The following is a 17,213-nucleotide window of genomic DNA, read 5'->3' on the forward strand; positions in this document are numbered from 1 at the left end:
TGGTGATATGGAACTGGCTCTTTCTTCCCCTGCAACCCGTTAGTCATAATCCCAAGACAGCCTTCTCACAGGGACAGGTAGAAGGCCAACCAAGTGAGGTGACTGAAAGGATATGAAATGCATATATTGATGGTCGTACCTCTGTCCAGAGGTCATGATTAAATGCCCCTGAAACGTGGTGCAATGGAACTGTGAGAGATGGAGACCTGCCCACTAATGGTTTGGAAGGCTATCAACAAGAGGACCCAGCTTTGACTTCATGGTGTCAAATGCTGAATGTGCCATGAGCCTCTTGGTCAAAGAGCAGGAGTGGTGGGTCCTACGCTGCGGCACGGCCTGGCTTCCTCCCAAAGGGGCTCTCTTGGCTGTCGGCTGAGCTCTCTCCACAGGTAGTGGGGGGGATGTGGATTGCCCTTCCTGCGTGGAAGTGGGGATTAAGTACTGGGGCAGGTCTCACAGAGCTTGTCTGTACAGGGAGATACGCTGCAGGGGTTTCACAGCCAGGCCTGGTCAGTGCTTGAAGCTGCTTGGCTGGCTGTGCTTTTGGCCAGATGTCAAAGCCCAGGAAATCATGCTGAAGCAAGTAGTGGTTTTGTTTCTGTGTGGTATCTCAACAGGCCACCACCTAACAGTGGTGGAGGAGAACTGGGCTGTCTCTGATTTAATCTGGCTTGTCGCTGGCAGTGGGCATACAGGGAGTCACCAGTGTCTGTCTCCGTGGCAGTTTGAGGGGTGTGGTTCGGGGCTCTGCCTGAGGTTGTGGTTCTCTTCCCCAGGCTTCTCCCCGGGCTCCCACATCAAGCACCTTTGACCTCCAAATGAAGTTTGTATGTGGCCAGTGCTGGAGAAACGGGCAGCTGGTGGAGCCAGATAAAGACCTCAAGTACTGCAGTGCCAAAGCCCGCCACTGGTGAGCAATGCAACCTTCTCTTTCCCCCACCCCTCCTCAAGGGCAGGAATTTCTCCTCTTACCTTCTCCAGATTCTTTGGAAGAGGCTGTAAGGTCTCCTAACAGCCTTTCACCGCTTGATACCAGCATTGCAGATAGCTGTTTTCCAGTTTCCAGCTCTCTTTATGTTTATATTTGCTACCAGCATTGTGCAGATGTTAGTCCTGGTGTGTGCTGTCCAGCTCCCCCAGTTCCCTTTTTTCACAATTGCTATCATTTCTTCATAGCAAGGCCACCAAGGTAGTTCTCGTCTGTCCTTGTTTATATTCCTAGCTGTTTGCAGTTCTCTGTCAGGTCACTATTAGCAATGATTCAAGGTATTCTGCTTCCCTTTAGTTTCCTTGGCTCTTTCATTGCTTTGGTTGCTCTTCTCTGATGCATGTCTTGTCTGTTTGCACCTCCTGGCTCCTTGGGGCCCATAAGGATGTTCAGTGTGATAAAACCATAGCACAGTTTGGCTTGGAAATGACCTTTAAAAGTCATTTAGTCCAACACCCCCTGCAATGAGCAGGGACATCTTCAACCAGATGAGGTTGCTCAGAGCCCCAACCAACCAGACCTTGAATGTTTCCAGGGATGGGGCATCCACCACCTCTCTGGGTTGGTCCAGTGTTTCAACACCCTTATCATAAAAAAGTCTTCATTTTACCTAGTCTGAATCTACCTTCTTTTAGTTTAAAACCATTACCCCTTGTCCTATTGCTACAGGCCCCACTGAACAGTTTGTCCACATCTTTCTTATAAGCCCCCTAGAAGAGGAATATCAGCTGGGAAGTTACATTGGGTCATGGAAACTGTGGCCTGTCTCACCCAGACAGCCTAGTGGGATAGGGCGGAAGGGTTTATAGGACTTCACTTCCCATGACACAAGCTGCAAAGGCACAGTCCAGCATCCTATTGCAAATGTAAGACCTTTGTTGAAAAAGAGCAGAAGCGGCAGTTGCTGGAGGAAGTGAGCAGGTGAGGATCACTTCCTGGAATGGGAAGAATAACATCTCCTTGTGCAGCTGCTAAATAGAGTTGGAGTTTTTGCCCAGGGTATCTCCTGGTGATTGCTTGCCGGAGCTGCAGGAGAACTAATACTTCCTGGCACCTGTTCATAAGATAGTGATTGTAATGACTTGCATTTCTACTGCACCTTTCAAGCAGAAAATATTCCCAGATGTTTTTAGTGGATCTAATTGCACATTAATTGTCTGTGTCAAAGGATGTAATGCAGTTGTTTAGTAATCCCTGGTGATTCCGTGTGAGACTTGGGGGAGATTTTTATGGCTTTATGAGAAGAGATACCCCAGGAAATATGTGATAAGTACAGGGAGAAATCCTCCTAAAACACCCTTCTTGTGGCTTCTCTGTCATAGATGTGTGTGTCTGGGAGCAGCTGGATAATGCAGAGACAAGCTGGACAGGGGGATCTGGTCACCTGTCAATATTTAAGGGTCTCTTAGGAAAACAAAACCTTGTTCTGCTCTTCTTTTTGTCTCTCTTGATTTATTCTCTCTTCTTCATTCAGTTGGACGAAGGAACGTCGCGTCCTGCTGGTGATGTCCAAAGCAAAGAAGAAGTGGGTGTCTGTCCGACCACTGCCTTCCATCCGCAACTTCCCCCAGCAATATGATGTAAGCCTCATGCCCGGCACAGCCAGGTGCCCCTTCCCATTCCCTCCTACCATGGTGCAGTGCTTTGAGGGCTGGTCCCGTGTAGAGCTGGCAGGGAGGCAGTCACGTGTTGTCTGAGGTGGGAGGCAAGGACAGACTGACAACAGCAAGATGTCAAACACATCCAGCAAAAGGGTGGAGCAGAAAAAGGAGCGGCACCTGTTTAAACCACGCTACACACATATGAGAGTTTCTGACGTTGCTGTTAATGCAGTCACCATCTCAAGAAGTGGCTGGCACAGGGTTTGGGAATAAGAATGAAGTTTCCCCTTAGGTCAGGGTTTCTCAATGTAGGTGAGAGGTGAGACGGAGTGCTTGGGAGAAGCCTATCCCTGCCTTTGCTGCGGCTGTGCTGCTGTAGATTGTGAAACTTTCTCACAATGTGTTTTGAAAGCAAAGCTAAGAACTCAGTTAAAAAGCCACATGCTGTGAGGAAAACTACAGATAGCCAGCCTCCGACCCCAGCCCCAAATGTGGTGATTGATAGTTTCTCTCTCCCCCTCCTTTTCTTTTTCCCTGAGAGGAGAAAGCTTCTCTCCTCCTTCCCTGTGGGATCTGCTGCCCGTTAGTTCGCAGGCAGGTGCAAGGCCACGCATGAGGCCTTGAGCACTCTCCAGTTGCAGGCCAGTTGCTAGAAGCTGGAGTGGGGGAGCAAGAGTTATTTACAGCTGCTGCAGTAGGAGATGAGGCCAGCAGCCAAGCTGCAGATCATGCAGCACAGCAGTTTGCCAAACAAGCATGTGCGTTGCCTGAGCTCCCACCGAGCCCCAACCAGAGACAAACAGTGTTGTGTCTTCCCCCTAGAACCCATGGACCAGCTGGTCTCCACACTGCTGTCCTCCTCTGGTGACCAGACTTGGGGAGAAGGGGTGATCAGTAAATACGATGCTTGGAAAGCTTCTTATTTTCTCTGGCAATGATGCTGTTGGTACCTGTGGGCTAAAAGTTGTGTGCTAAGTAGCCCTCAAGGCCACTCTTCACCCATTTGGAGGTGGCTGAAGAATGAGTTGCCTTTGAGGACCAGCAACTTGACCAGCTGGAGACACTGTTGGGTCGATCCAGGTTGCTCCCTGCTGTCTCGCCCAAGGCCAGCGCTAAGTGTACCCTCATCTGGTTGCCTATGGAAATGGCAACAAGAGAGAGAGAGGCCAGGTGCTGAACTGAGCTGCCTGCATGTTTATAGGGAAAATTTGCCCTTTGTGTCATCAGGAGCTTGAGGAAAAGAAGCATGAGTTAATGACATACGAAGTGTCCTGTTTGTGACCTCTCCTGCATACAATTTAATGTCACAGCTGGTGTTTTGAACCCACTTTTCTCTCTAGCAAGGAATGTTTGTGCAGATGCTAAATTTTGCTCTCTGTCTTTTAACAGTTGTGTATCCATGCACAAAATGGACGGAAATGCCAGTATGTGGGCAACTGCTCCTTCGCCCACAGCCCTGAGGAAAGAGACATGTGGACCTTCATGAAGGAAAATAAAAGTGAGTGGGGGAAACGTGGGGCAGAGAATTTAGGGAGAGTGAAGGGGACATTTGGGCAGTGGATGTGCAGTGGATGCAGGGTCTGTTAAGGCAAACTGTGCAACAGAGACTGAGCTGGACAGAGCTCATAGTACCATGAGTTTAGGTGGGATTAAGGGGCAGGTCTATCTACAGTAATTTAGAGCTGCTTTTTTCTTAAACGTGCATGTATATCTTGAGTCCCTTGCTCCAGGACTAGTGCTCATTGGTCCCATGTCTTGCATTGCTCCGTTGCTGCCCTCCCTTTCTGCAGCAATTTGAATCCACCCTGTGCTGTGCCTCCAGCTGCCTGTACTGTCCCAGGCCTGGCTCCTTATGGAGGTCTGCTGAAGCACCAGTCCTGATCTGTAGCTGCTCCTGTATCTTTCTTGTCTGTTTTGTACCTGCCTTGGCTTTTTTGCCCATTTCTGTTCATATCCCTTGCTCTCGGGCTGCAGCACTCCCGGCTCACAGCATTGTGCTCAAAGGGGTGGATTTGAGATCCTGAATGAGAACATTGTTGGGTGGTGCCTTTGTGGAGGAGCTTGTCTGGAATTAATTATGCAGGCTCCCGACTTACTTTTTTTGGGGGTAGCTGGGGTTTGCCCATGTCCTGGATGGCCAGCTCTCTGGCAACAGTCTTTGTTTATTCAGACCAACAGCAAGCTGGGAAAAAAGACTTTCTTTGCAAGGCCCAGTTGTCCAAATGCTCACCTGTCTCTGTTGGAGGATGCTGGAAAGCTTGAAGGGTTCCCGGCCTTCTCTGAGTTTGTTCAGTCTTTATGCTTGGATAGAAGGTCTTCCTCTCTGCTGGGCCAAATGCTGTTATTTGTTACAGTTCAAGTAATTTCATTGCTGAAGCCTTTAAAGCACATCAGACCAGTTTGGGTGTGTTTGCTCAAGCATGAAGGTGTATCCACAAACAGCAGCGTTGTTTCAGTTTGGGGGAATTTGCAATCATTATGCCCAATTGCCTTGAGTTCCTCAATTACCCATTTAGCGAGAAGTAAATCACTAATGCATCGCACTTACAGCATCGCATGGGTGTCTGCCGACATTTATGTGTCCATAGCCTCTCTGCGGAGCTGATTTTGGAAAGGCAGATATGCAATCCGAGCTTCCACCCAAAATTTCTTTTCCCATTAGTAGGTTTTAAACCAAGAGTGCGCCAAAACACATCGACTGCAGTCCTCCGGGCAGGTTTTGAACTTGGGGCAAGCTATGATTAGGTCTTCCCTCCCCAGTGCTTCCTGTGGCCAGCTTGCTTAAGGGCTCTCCTCCCTCTCAAGTGCTGAGGATGAAACTTAGGCTTAGAGGGAAGGTATGGATCTTAGCTCCCTGGCTGGAGTGAGATGTCTGCTGAGGTCAAGCAGGATCAGGCCTGATGGAGAATCACCTTCTGGGGTGAAGTACACGGAGATCTTGGGGCACTTTCCCTCCTTCCTGAATACTTTCTGTAGCTTCTGTCACGCCAGGTGGTGTGGTGTGAATTTGGTTCCTCTCACCTGAGTAAGTGACATTGGGCCACCCAAGCACAAGCCTTCAGTCTGGTGGCAGGTGCTGCTGCACAGGAGAGGGGAGGGAAGGGCTGTGCCAGTGCTCCTCTTTTCTCATAGTTTGTGCATGGTGCGGGAGGTTGTCCGAGTGACTTCACGGGTCGCTTTTGTGCAGTACTAGATATGCAGCAGACCTATGACATGTGGCTAAAGAAACACAATCCTGGGAAGCCTGGAGAGGGGACACCACTCACCTCGCGAGAAGGGGAGAAACAGATCCAGATGCCCACTGACTATGCTGACATCATGGTAAGCAGCTGATCTCTTGACCTTCATCCCTCCTCCTCCTCCTCCTCGGTGCTGACAGTCTGCCCCTCTCCTGTGCTCCAGGTGTGAGCTAGCAGGGACTACATTGCTTTTGTGGGAAAGAGCCTGTGCTAATGTAGGTTAAATGGATGGCTTGGAGCTGCACAGCAAGGGCAGCACAGTAAGCACAGATGAGGTGGGTTGAGATTGACCTGGGGTCAGCAAGACTCTGCAATGGTTTTTCTGTTAATCTTCATGTCAGTAGGAGTCTACCTTAAGGTTCCCTTTTGCATGGGCTCAGCCTCTCCCCAGGGTTCCTGCCTGCTCCTGGGAAAGCTGGAGGAGCCATTGCTGGCCTGTTGGAAAAGAAGGAGAAACTTGGAGAAGAGCTGGGTCAGGAGCACAAAGGCCTGGGAAAACCAGAGATAGATGTGTCTCCTTAGCTGAGGGGATGTGGCTGGTGTAAGGGCTTGTGGTGCTGAAGAGTCCTGCATTGCCTGTGCACCTGGGGCCTTGCAGTCAGACCCCACCTGGGCTGTCAGCAGAGCAGGGGGACCATGTCAGTGAACTGAGCTGCCCTGTTCTCTGAGCCTGTTTGAGCTGCAGGTAGACATCAACAGAACATCTCTGCTCCCCCTTAGTGGCAGCATGATGCCCTAAAAATGACATGGCAGGAAAGTGCAGGAAGTCATAGACTGAGTGAAGATTCCATGATGCTCTGGAAGGAGAGGGGGAGAGGCAGCGCCAGCACGGGGAAGGCCGCCGGGTGTGACAGCTCACTGACTGGCCCTTTGCCCTGTCTGCACTGGTCAGATGGGCTACCACTGCTGGCTCTGTGGGAAGAACAGCAACAGCAAGAAGCAGTGGCAGCAGCACATCCAGTCGGAGAAGCACAAGGAGAAGGTCTTCACCTCAGACAGTGACTCCAGCTGCTGGAGCTACCGCTTCCCCATGGGCGAATTCCGTCTCTGTGAAAGGTACCATTGTCACATCTCCCTCCTGTGCTGCTCTTGCAGGAGTGGGGCAACAGACGCAGGGCCTCCATCATCTCTCCTTTTCCTTCACTGCCTCCTCCTCCTCTCACAGAGTCCCCAGGGACTTTTGCTTGGAGGAAGAATGGGATGAGCTGACAGGTTTGGGTGACGGTGAGGCTGCTGTTGGATCCCAGAGGTGCTCAGCCACACTACTGAGTGGTAAAATATATTCCCGAGCATGTGTCTTTAGAAAAGGAGAGCGAGCTTCATGTCTGCACCTGTGCCCTCCATAGCCAGGATGCTCTCAGGCTGCTGAATAGTCTGCTTGGCCTGATGCTTGGGGGAATCCCAGGTGCTTTATTAAACGGTGTAAAAGGCTCTCACACTCTGAATCAGCACCTTGAGGTGTCTTCAGAAGGCTTGTGATGGTTAGAGAGAAGGCTTTGTCTCTTGTAGATGTTACCTGGATTTCCTTTCTTGTGTGGTGCTTTCTCCTCATCCAGCTGGTCTGCTTCCAGCTCACATTGTTTTGTTCTGTTGACTAAACCCCCTCATAGACGTTGCTCTGTTCACTGCTCTGTTTCTATGCCCAGCCTCCATGTTGCCTTCCCTGGTTGCACATGGGTTTGTAGGAGAATCACTTTGCCCTTAGAAAGGAGAGTTTGCAGCATGTTTCGGTAGGCCCGGATTGAGTATCCCAGATGAGGAGCTCAAAACCCTGTCCTGGGGTGCCCCCCTGATTGTGCTGCTTGTGCTGGCAGGTTCCAGAAGAGCAAGACCTGCCCCGAAGGAGAGGAGTGTCGCTATGCCCATGGCCAGGACGAGCTGACAGAGTGGCTAGACCGGAGGGAGGTGCTGAAACAGAAACTGGCCAAGGCCCGCAAGGACATGCTGCTCTGCCCCAGGGATGACGACTTTGGGAAATACAACTTCCTATTGCGGGATGGCGTATAGTAAGGGTTGTGGGGGGAGCCTGTCGGCTGGAGAAACATGTGGCGGGTTTTCTGAGAGTGGCAGTAGCAGGGAGAGCGAGATCTGTGTCTCGCAAAGAGAACTTTTTCTTTTCTTTCGTTTTAAGATTATGAGACGATGATTTATTAGTGGTGAATGAAATCGTGAATTTGATTATCCTTGGCCAGCGAATGCCATGCTCACTGAGTTTGTGATCTGTTTTCTCTCTCTTCTTTTCTCCAAATTCTCCTTCCTCTCCCATCTTTTTGTTTTCACTGTCCTTCATTCAAAGGAATGAATCCAAGTCTGTACTGGGCTGTGAATCAGAGAATTTCTCCTCGTGTCATTCTTCTGCCCTTCAATTCAGAGTGTGGCTGCAGAGGTCCAGAGGACAAAGCTGAGAGGAAGGGCCAGACATCTGGTGAAAAGGTGACCATGAAGTTCATGTGCTCCTTTTCTCAGAGCTGTAGAGCAAGCCCCACTTGCGCTGCTGCAGCCAGCCTGCTCTCCTGGGAGTTCAGTACCGGAAGAATTAGGAATTGAGGTTCAAAGAAGGAAAACCACTAGATCTGGCTTAAAACATCTAGGCTTAAACTTCTGCTGTCTTTATTGCCCTGAGGCATCAACTGGCGCTGAGGAGGGTAACAGCCATGTGGTGTCGAGAGTGTAGCTAAAAGCAGCAAAGTAATAAAACTGCTTGCAGCAGCAGGAACTGGATTGTAGGTGACTTCAGACTGTTTCAGATGACTGCACCCAGAAAGCAAATGGTTAACTCCTCATTAGATGTCTTTCCCAGTGTGCAACATGTATTCCAGGTAGGTAGTTTTGGTTTGTTTTTTGGCTGGTGTGGCTGGTGCAAGTGAGATTGAAGCCATCTCGAAGGTGTAGTGGAGACTGTGACACACCCTGTATCACTAGTTCACGCAGCGATATCAGTCAGGAGGAAGGCTGTAATCAAAGGGAGCCCGTGTTTTTGTGTTGCCTTGTGTCTTGAAGAAAGGGAAGTAGGTAGTGGGGGTTCCCCCCTTGCTCTTTAAATTATGTGTGTTACTGGTTATTTAGAGCTGCATTTTAGAGCATATTTAGAGCATGCACTGCCAGAAGAACTGGATGGGGACCCATTTAAAAGGACACCATTGAGCAGCATGGATGATGTTTTGCTAATGGGAATCCAGCTGGATGGGCACTTACCAGCACTGGTGGTCCAGCCCCCTCCCCCTTGGAGCTGGGGCAGGGAGCTTGCAGACACACAGTGGAGCCAGGATGTGACCCCGGGCAGGGACTGTGGCAGAGAGTGGCACAGTAGGGACCAGCTGTGTGCCTGCTCCTGTCCTGCCTGATGTGCACCGTGATGGGGGAACCAGTGATGCTGAGCTCTGTGCCAGGACTTTTGGCTTTTATAGTGGCAGCGGTGGGAGGCAGTGCTGCTCTGTATGCCAGCCTTGTCCTTTCTGGCAGTCTCATCCTGTAAGCAGTAAACGTGTGTCCTGTCCTGAGCTTCCCTCTCCTCTCTTCTGCAGTCCAGCTGTGCTCTGCGGTTTTGCATGCATGGATGGCACCATCCACACAAACACAAATACATCTCTGTCCCAGCCTTCCTAGAGGATGTCTTTTTCATGCAGAGGCTCCCAAGACAGCAAGCTCTGAGCCCTTGGGGCTGGCAGTGCTGTATCCATGGTAAATACAATCTGGCTGTGAACTGCTCAGTGCTTTGGCATTGCTGGGTCCCCCTTTCCCCTCCCTGCTCCCGTATCCTTGGGCTTCCCAGCTTCAAGAGAGACGGCATGTGGAAATACGGGGGATGCTATGGAGGCAGTTGGCACCTTTCTAAACCAGACTCCAGGCAGGTGCATCAGCTCCACTGAGGTAGTTAACGGCCCAGGAGCAGAGCACGCTGCATGCTGGTCTTGGGTCTTTCCAGAGATACTGTCTGCTCTAAGTAAGCTGAATGTGCCTCTGAGCTTAGAATTGTTTAGGTTGGAAAAGACCTTTAAGATCATTGAGTCCAACTGTTAACCCAGGACTGCCCAGTCCACCACTAAACCATGTCCCCAGGTGCCACATCTGCACTTCCAAATACCTCCAGGGATGGTGCCCACTTCCCTGGGCAACTCAGCCACTTCCCTGCAGAGCTTGTTTCCTCTCCTTTAAGATGTAGGTGTTGGTCGCTGGTTTGGTATGAGCTTCCTTTCCCAGCTATACAGCACCTTGAGATCTGCTCTGGAAGGGGCCAGGACCGTAACATCTGATGATGCACAGATGGCTTGTTGGGAGAAGAGGGAAGTGGTTATTTCCATCTCTGCCCAAGGACAAGATGGGGGAGGATCCGTAGTGCTGCAGGGAAAGAGAATGACCAACACGGCATCAGCTACGGCAGTTTTTGAGTGGTCAGGTGCTGTGTGTTCTCCTCTGCCCTTCGCTGTAGCTGTCTGTATCGTACCTTCTGGTGCTCCTTGTGCCCAAGTGGTCAACGGTATAAACAGAGAAAGACAGGGGAGGAGGCAGGCGTCAGCGCATGGGTTATTTTGTTCTGCTCTTCTGGGGCAGAGACACCAAGGAAGCAAATCTGGATCGGGAACACTGGAATGTGTTCTTTTATTTTTAAAACAAACCTGCATCTCTAGTGTGACTCTAGCGTTCGCTGCGCCGTGATTTCTCATATGATAACTTGTTTAGGTTACAGAGTGGGTCACTGCCCCCTCTCCCCATCTCTGCAGTGAGAGCCCAGCTGCTCAGCAGGGCTTTGGAGGTTCGGAGTTAGGGCCAAGGCGGGGAGAGGGCGAGTGTGCGTGAGGTGGGGGAGGCCCACGGTTACGGGGGTTGCGTTGAGTATCTCTTTTTGTTTTCCCTGATATGATAACCTGGTCTGTGGTGTTGCAGTACTTTGTCACCAGACTTGTTTTAGTGTGTATATATGTGACCCCTCCCGTGAAGCATATATACACAGGTATTAAATATATCACTTTATATAATATTATATGTGTGTGGTATCAAAGGAATCTTTTAAATGAGGGTAAAGGAAAAGGACTTGGGCCAGGAAACGCAGCATCCCCAGTTTAAATTTGAAGACATTTATTTGGGTTAGGGGAAGGGAAGTAACAAAGAGGGGAGAGGTTTATATACATAGGTATAAATTCTGAGATGGGACGGGTTTCCCTGTTCACATTTTTGAAACCCCCTAGGATGTCCTCACAACCCCATCTCGGTGAAAAAGTATTATACTACTAACTAGCAAGTAAAGTTTTTAATGATAAGGCTTTGCTTATATTATTTAAAGGGACATTGTGAAGGGCAGGAGGCTTCACACTTGACTTCCCAGGTTCGCTTGATCAAGCCAAGAGGGTTTTCTTCAGCACATTATGTACTCTCAGCAGAACTGCTTGGCGCTTGTGGCTCTACAACAGATAAACCACAAGTTGTAGGGCTGCTTTAGTGGTGCGTTCACAAGGCCCTGTGATAACTCTCTTCTTTAGTCATGTGAGAAGAAGAGACTTTTGCAGTGCAGAACCAAATTCAAGGGTTATTAACAAAAGAAGTTATATTTTAATTTTATAACATTAGAAGAAAATCTCGTATCTTGTAAATCTTGTAAAATAACCACAGACGCACACACTCATGCAGAGCAGAGACTTGCTAAATGCTGAAGGACTCGGTGAAAATCTTTTCCCAAATGCTTTGGTAGGGGCAGGGATTTAAGTGACACCGGCATTGGAGTTAACCTGGCCTTCTACAGAGGGAAGTAAAAAAACCAAAAAATACCCTGCTTAGCTTGTATGAAACTGTATGTCAAAAATGGATGGGTCTTAGCAAGTGAAAGGAGAAGATAGCAAGGGGATGCTGCAGTTCTGAGCTGGGTAGTAATGATTTTGAGTCCTTTAATATGTCTTTCTATTAATATAATTTAAGAATACCACGCTTTACTATTAAAAAAGAACTTAGTATCTTTCATAAGGTCTAGTATCAGGATAATAATGTAGATGTTTTAACAACATTTTTTTTTGTTCTTAAATAAAAAAAACAACCAAACTTGCTTCTTTTAGCCTTTGTAATAGAAAATAAAAGTGTGCACTTTAAACCCTCTCCTTATCCAGTGTGTGTCTGCATTTTTCAAATAGCTTGCAAAGACTGTCTGTCTTGGGTTCAAGTTTCCCTGCTGTAAGGAGGGAAGCAAAGGGAGCGCTTCAAGCATTGGATCACTTCTACTTTCTCCCATCTTTGAATATAATCTACTGCTCTTCTTGCAGAGTGGAAAATTGCCTGTGTGTATATTAACAGATTCTGCAGTTCATCAGATCACAGTTCTTGTAAACTGTAGGTGTATTTAAGGCTGGGGCTGTTTTTTCCTTTCCCCCAAGCACCGAGAATCTACAAGTTCTGCATTAACACATAGTTTCAGGTGTTTGAGTAACTGGTGTTTTGAAACCTCCAGTAATCAGGTGTTGTAATCACCTTCTTCTAGAGGCTGCTCCGTTCAACTGGGTCAGCCAGTTCTTTTGCCTGCCAGCATGCACCCTGCCAGGGAAAATGCCCTTAGCCCTACCCACCAAGTCACACGCAGCTTGGGCCATGAGAAGCATCTGTGCATCCCCCTTGGAGATGGTGCTATGTGGTGAGGATTGCACCTGGGGGAAGAGGTCAATGTGAAAACATCTATTAATAAAGCTTTTCTTTATTAAAATCCATCACGATGCAGATCAATCAGGATTCTTGATGAAGCCAAAACTGGAGATGCAGCAAAGAGAAGGGAGTCCCATGGAGACACCCTGCTACTGCTGTATAAACTGGTAGAGTGACCAGAAGCTCATATCCAGCAAGACCTGAGGAGAGGGGATTTGCTACGCATCTCCCTGATGTGCCTAGACACAAACACAAGGACTCATGTCCCTCTGGTCAAAGTAGGAGAGGCCTGAACACAAACTTGTGCACAGGGGATGAGGAGACCAGTGCGCTTCTAAGGTGCATCTATTGAGCATGTGCAACGTGAGAGGTATTAGTTTTACACTCCAAAGGTTATTGAGGCCATGCTAGCAAGAGTGAGGGTAGCTTTTCCAGTACAATGGAGACCAAAACTGTCAAATTGTGAGGCAGACAAAGCATGAGGAGGAAGACAACAGCGTTTTCCTTGCAGGTTGGAGCCTGAGCTGTAAACCCCTCCACACTGGTGTTTCTTCATTGAAGAAAATAAAGTTGTATTTTGGAGAGGCAGGGAAAGAAGCGGTATTCAGAGCTCCGGGTCAGCCAGGAAGGATGCAGGTCTGATGGAAGATTAAGAGGAGCAGAGGTAGAGACCCCTGAGAGGCGGGAGGAAGGCTTCATACTAAAGACCTTTAATGCTATCACACAGCAGCCTAGCAGAGGGAGTTTGTCTTTGTCTTATAAAGCGTGCAAGCTGCACATAAGATGCCTAAGCAATTCTGTGACTGAGTTTGTCTGCCCACACTATAGAGAAACATTTCTGGGTAGTGAGAGCAGGTGATGCAAATGCTGTCATCACTCTTTAATTGTGTTCACTGCAGCCATTGCAACCAAGAAGAGGGCTGTGTTGCATTGTGTCCTGTGGATGGAGAGCAGCAGAGAGTTCCTGTCCTGCAGGAGCTGTAACCTGGGGAGTTGTGCTGATCACTGGCTGGGGTGGAGGGCACAGAGGAGGTAGCACTGTAGGGCACTTGGGGGGAAGAATATTGGGCAGAAAGCGATGTGCTAAGTAATAAAAGAGGCCTGGATGGGAGTGACTGGTGAGAGGGAAGTGGAGGAGGAAAGGCTGAGGGAGCACTGGCTGGAGCAGACAGCCGTTTGGTGTGGGGTGGAGGAAAGTGCTGAACAGACTTAGTTGGGTGCCTGTGGGGTGGCTCTGGGCAGAGGTCCTGTGGACAGCTAGCTCTTGGGGCTTCCTGGAAAGCCGTGGGCACTGCTCAGGACCTCTGCACCGTGTCTCATTCAGCCTCTCCCCTTTCTTCCCAGGATGGGAGAGGACAGGATGGGACACATCCATTTCCAATAACCTCTCTCCCTTCCCAGCTGGATTGTAGCCTCCTGCTTCTCTTCGGTTCCCCCTCCAGGCAGGAGCAGCAGGTCCTGGTGCCCCCAGGGCAGGGGTGGTGTTTCCTGAAAGCAGACCCAGGTGCAGCAAGGACAAGAGCAGGAATCGGATGAGATGACAGCTCCAGCTGACTCCTTCCCCACTGCAACAGTCCTGGCCCTGGCAGCTCCGGAGACTGACTGCCCCTTTCAGGGGGGCTCCTCTCCGCAGTTTAGCTTATGGATGGCAGCGTCCCAGGAAACTACTTCCCGAGAGCCTCGGGAGGCACAGATGTAGCAGAGTCCCAGGAAATAGTGTTATTCATTACCATCTCAATTAATCCTCACAAAAATGACATTTACCCAGGGATGGGATGGAAATCTCTAAGTCCAGATGCCAGACTAGATTTGGCTTGCTTGGAACGGGAAAAATACTCAGTGCTGGAGGTGTTCTTTGGTGTATTTCCCTTGTTCTCTGTGGATTTCCTCTGTCTGCCCTAGCTGTGGGCTTTCTGTAGTGCTGGGGCCCTCCAGGCAGAGGGTTGGGAAGGATGAAGAGCCGCATAGTTTCTCTAATTGAATACCAAGGCACACCCCCCAGTCTGTACCCCAGCAAAGCTCAGCGGCAGAGAGGGAAAGTCCTGCTTCTATGGGAGGGAGATGGCCTCAGTTTTCTTCAGCCAAACATCTTGAGGATAACTGCAACACGGCTGGACATTGCCCCTGGGAGCCGTGGTGGGGATTCAATACAGAAGCAGTGTTTCAAAAGAAGCTCTCAGCAGGCTGGATCTTCTCCTGCTCAAGACCATTCATATCTTCTTGGCTTTTGGGGATCAGCGGCAGCCAAACTGCCCAGGCTTCTTGGAGGATCAGCTGTTTTCTTTCAGCCCACACGCCTTCCCCAGGCTCCGCTGACTCCTGTGTCCTTCCATCAGGCTCTGACCTCTCTGGCCCTGACACCGCAGCACCCCTGCTCCTGCTGGGGCCCATGTCATTCCCTGGGGAGGTAAGTGACCCTGGGAAGGGATGGCCGAGGGACAGCTGAGGCACTCACAGCCAGCCTCTTCGGTTTGAGAAGGAAGCAGCCACAGGAGTGTCTGTCTTCCTTGCTGTCCCACCCAACAGTCTCCCACAGACCCTGGCAGAGGCCCAGGAATCACTGTCCTTGGATTTCCCCATCCTGCTTTAAATGCTTTGGTTTATTGCTGCTTTTGGCACCTCCTGGGCTCTGCTTCCTGCCAAGGCTTGTTCAGAGAGCTCCTAAAGCCAGCTCTGCCCAGGCTCCCAGAGCATTTCCAGGCAGGGAAATGCACAAAGGCAGCTCTAGGTGTCCTTCCCGCCCAGGGCAGCACAACTTCTGGTGATCCCAAGAGCCTCTCTCACATTTTCTCCCTGCCTAGCACCTAATTTTCTGGCAAATGGCACCTCACAAGGGAAGGCCATGTGCGGCAGAGCAGAGCTGTGGTGAGCCCAGCTGCCACATAAGCACCCTGAGAAGGGGGAAATGTCTTGGCAGGCAGGGTGTGGGGAAGCAAAGCTCATTAGCTTTTTGGCATTCATTTGGGGGAATTAGTTTTTAGAAATCCTTTCGCCTCAGGCAGGAGGTGCAGGCGGTTCCTTCCACTGAACTGCAGTGCTCAGGGGATCCCGGTGCTGCTGCTCCACACAGGGGGACAGGCACACACGTACACATATGTAAGCGCATGTATGCATGCGATACCCTGCCAGGGAAGGGTGCTCAGTGCAAGGCCTCATCCAGCCTGTGTGTCTGTGCCCTATGTTGATACTGTAAAAAGTGCTCACAGGGTTGCATGCCCATGTTTCAGGTGCCAGGCAGGGACTTCAGCCAACACAGAATCCCAGTCCCGCTTTTACCACCCTCCTGCACTGGCTTTGTTACTCCTTCTCCCACCTCCTTTTCTTTCAAAGTAATCTGCTGTGGATGCAGATACCCTTGTCTGGCCGCAGCCTTCCCTGCTGCTGCCATTCTGGGTGTCCTTGCAGCTCTGTAGATGTCTGTTGCCACTAGCAGCAGCATCTTGAGCCTGTAGAAGACAAGGTGCTGGGCTGCGGGGCAAGCGTCCTTTCAGAAAGGCCGTGGCAGAACTCAGCCTGCCAGCTCCAGCCAAGCTAGAAAAAAATTCCCTATCAAGCCCACTGCACTACACAAATAAACAGTTAAATCTGGAAGCTGTCAGTGGAGCATGCCTTTGTCTTAGGAGGTAGTGTAAGAACAAAAAAAATTATGGATGGCTGCAAGAGGCAGTGACTGACCAACCTCTGGCAAAGGGTTTGCTTGGATAAAAGATGAAAGAGGAAACCACTTAAGAAGCTGGGTTGGTGCAAGAACCAAACCCCGTGGGTGGGCCTGGAGCCTCCACACAGACCATGAGGAGTAGACTTGATCTGTGGGACCTGCAGCAGAAGACATCTTGTCTGAGGAGATACGGAAATTTCCCAATAATGGCTGTGCTGCCAAGGTGAATGGTCTTGGGTGACTGAGAAAAAGAGAGCTGCTTCAAGAGCAGCAGGATTTGTAAAGCTTCTAGAGATTTCTACAGATTTTTTGTTCTTATTTCCAGATAAGCTTCATGGCAGTAATTTACCTTGTCTGCCACCACAAAGTTCCCTCAGTACTGCTGGCTTCTGCTTGTCCCCTCGCTATTGCCTGCCAGGGCCAGCATGTGCTATGGGGTGTCACCGCCAAGCATGTGCCTCAGATCAAACAGAACAAATAACAGCGTGTTTTCTCTCTGAGAAGACATTATTTTGACTCTTCTTCCTAACTTATCTTTCAGATAGAAAAAAGATATTTAAATACATTCATCCCTTTGCCAAGGTGGGTAGCGTGTTCTGGGAAGGGAGGGGTAGATGGATAGATAATACTGTTGTGTAAGCTTTGTGTCCTTAGAAAACTGGACAAAAATATTTTTTATTTTCTAAGAGGACACAATCCATTACCTTATCAAGCCAAGCTTTCATCTCATTGGAGGAAGCTGAGATAACAGTAATTAGTAACAATAACAATAACAAATAATGCCTTTCTCTGGTCAAATGTCAGTCACTGCTGCTGGTGGGTTCCCCACGAGCTGTGCTTTCAGATAGCATGTAAGAAACAACTGTGTTCCCTTCTGTAATGGTGGCCTAAGAAACTGGTGTGCACCACCAAGTACAAGACCCACAGCAACAATCTGCAGGAGTTTCTGACTGAAGAGGCACCCTGTTGTGCCACCATCTCTTGTCTGGGTCTGAGGACGGCGGCAAGGCACCAGCAGGAGGGGAGGCAGTGGAAAGGCAGCTCCAGAAGCACTGCGGTGTGGATGTGGCCCTGTAAAGAAGTTGAGGGAGCATGCCTGGGGCTGA

At 49.7% G+C, this 17,213-nt stretch overlaps 1 protein-coding gene across 12 annotated transcripts in view; it reads left to right on the forward strand.

Annotated features, from left to right (window-relative positions):
* Positions 1 to 11,918, forward strand: part of ZC3H7B (zinc finger CCCH-type containing 7B) — a 52,623-nt gene extending 40,705 nt beyond the window's left edge. For all 12 annotated transcript variants that reach the window (XM_080393026.1, XM_080393027.1, XM_080393032.1 and 9 more), the window contains exons 18-23: positions 777 to 910; positions 2,463 to 2,568; positions 3,979 to 4,087; positions 5,777 to 5,910; positions 6,721 to 6,884; positions 7,643 to 11,918. In XM_080393026.1, coding sequence (XP_080249152.1) covers positions 777 to 910; positions 2,463 to 2,568; positions 3,979 to 4,087; positions 5,777 to 5,910; positions 6,721 to 6,884; positions 7,643 to 7,835 — 840 coding nt within the window. In that variant the 3' untranslated portion in view covers positions 7,836 to 11,918. The remainder of the gene's footprint in view (positions 1 to 776; positions 911 to 2,462; positions 2,569 to 3,978; positions 4,088 to 5,776; positions 5,911 to 6,720; positions 6,885 to 7,642) is intronic.
* The last annotated feature ends 5,295 nt before the right edge of the window (positions 11,919 to 17,213 follow it).

Source organism: Falco punctatus (genome assembly GCF_963210335.1).
Source record: "Falco punctatus genome assembly, chromosome: 6".
NCBI classification, from domain to species: Eukaryota; Metazoa; Chordata; class Aves; order Falconiformes; family Falconidae; genus Falco; species Falco punctatus.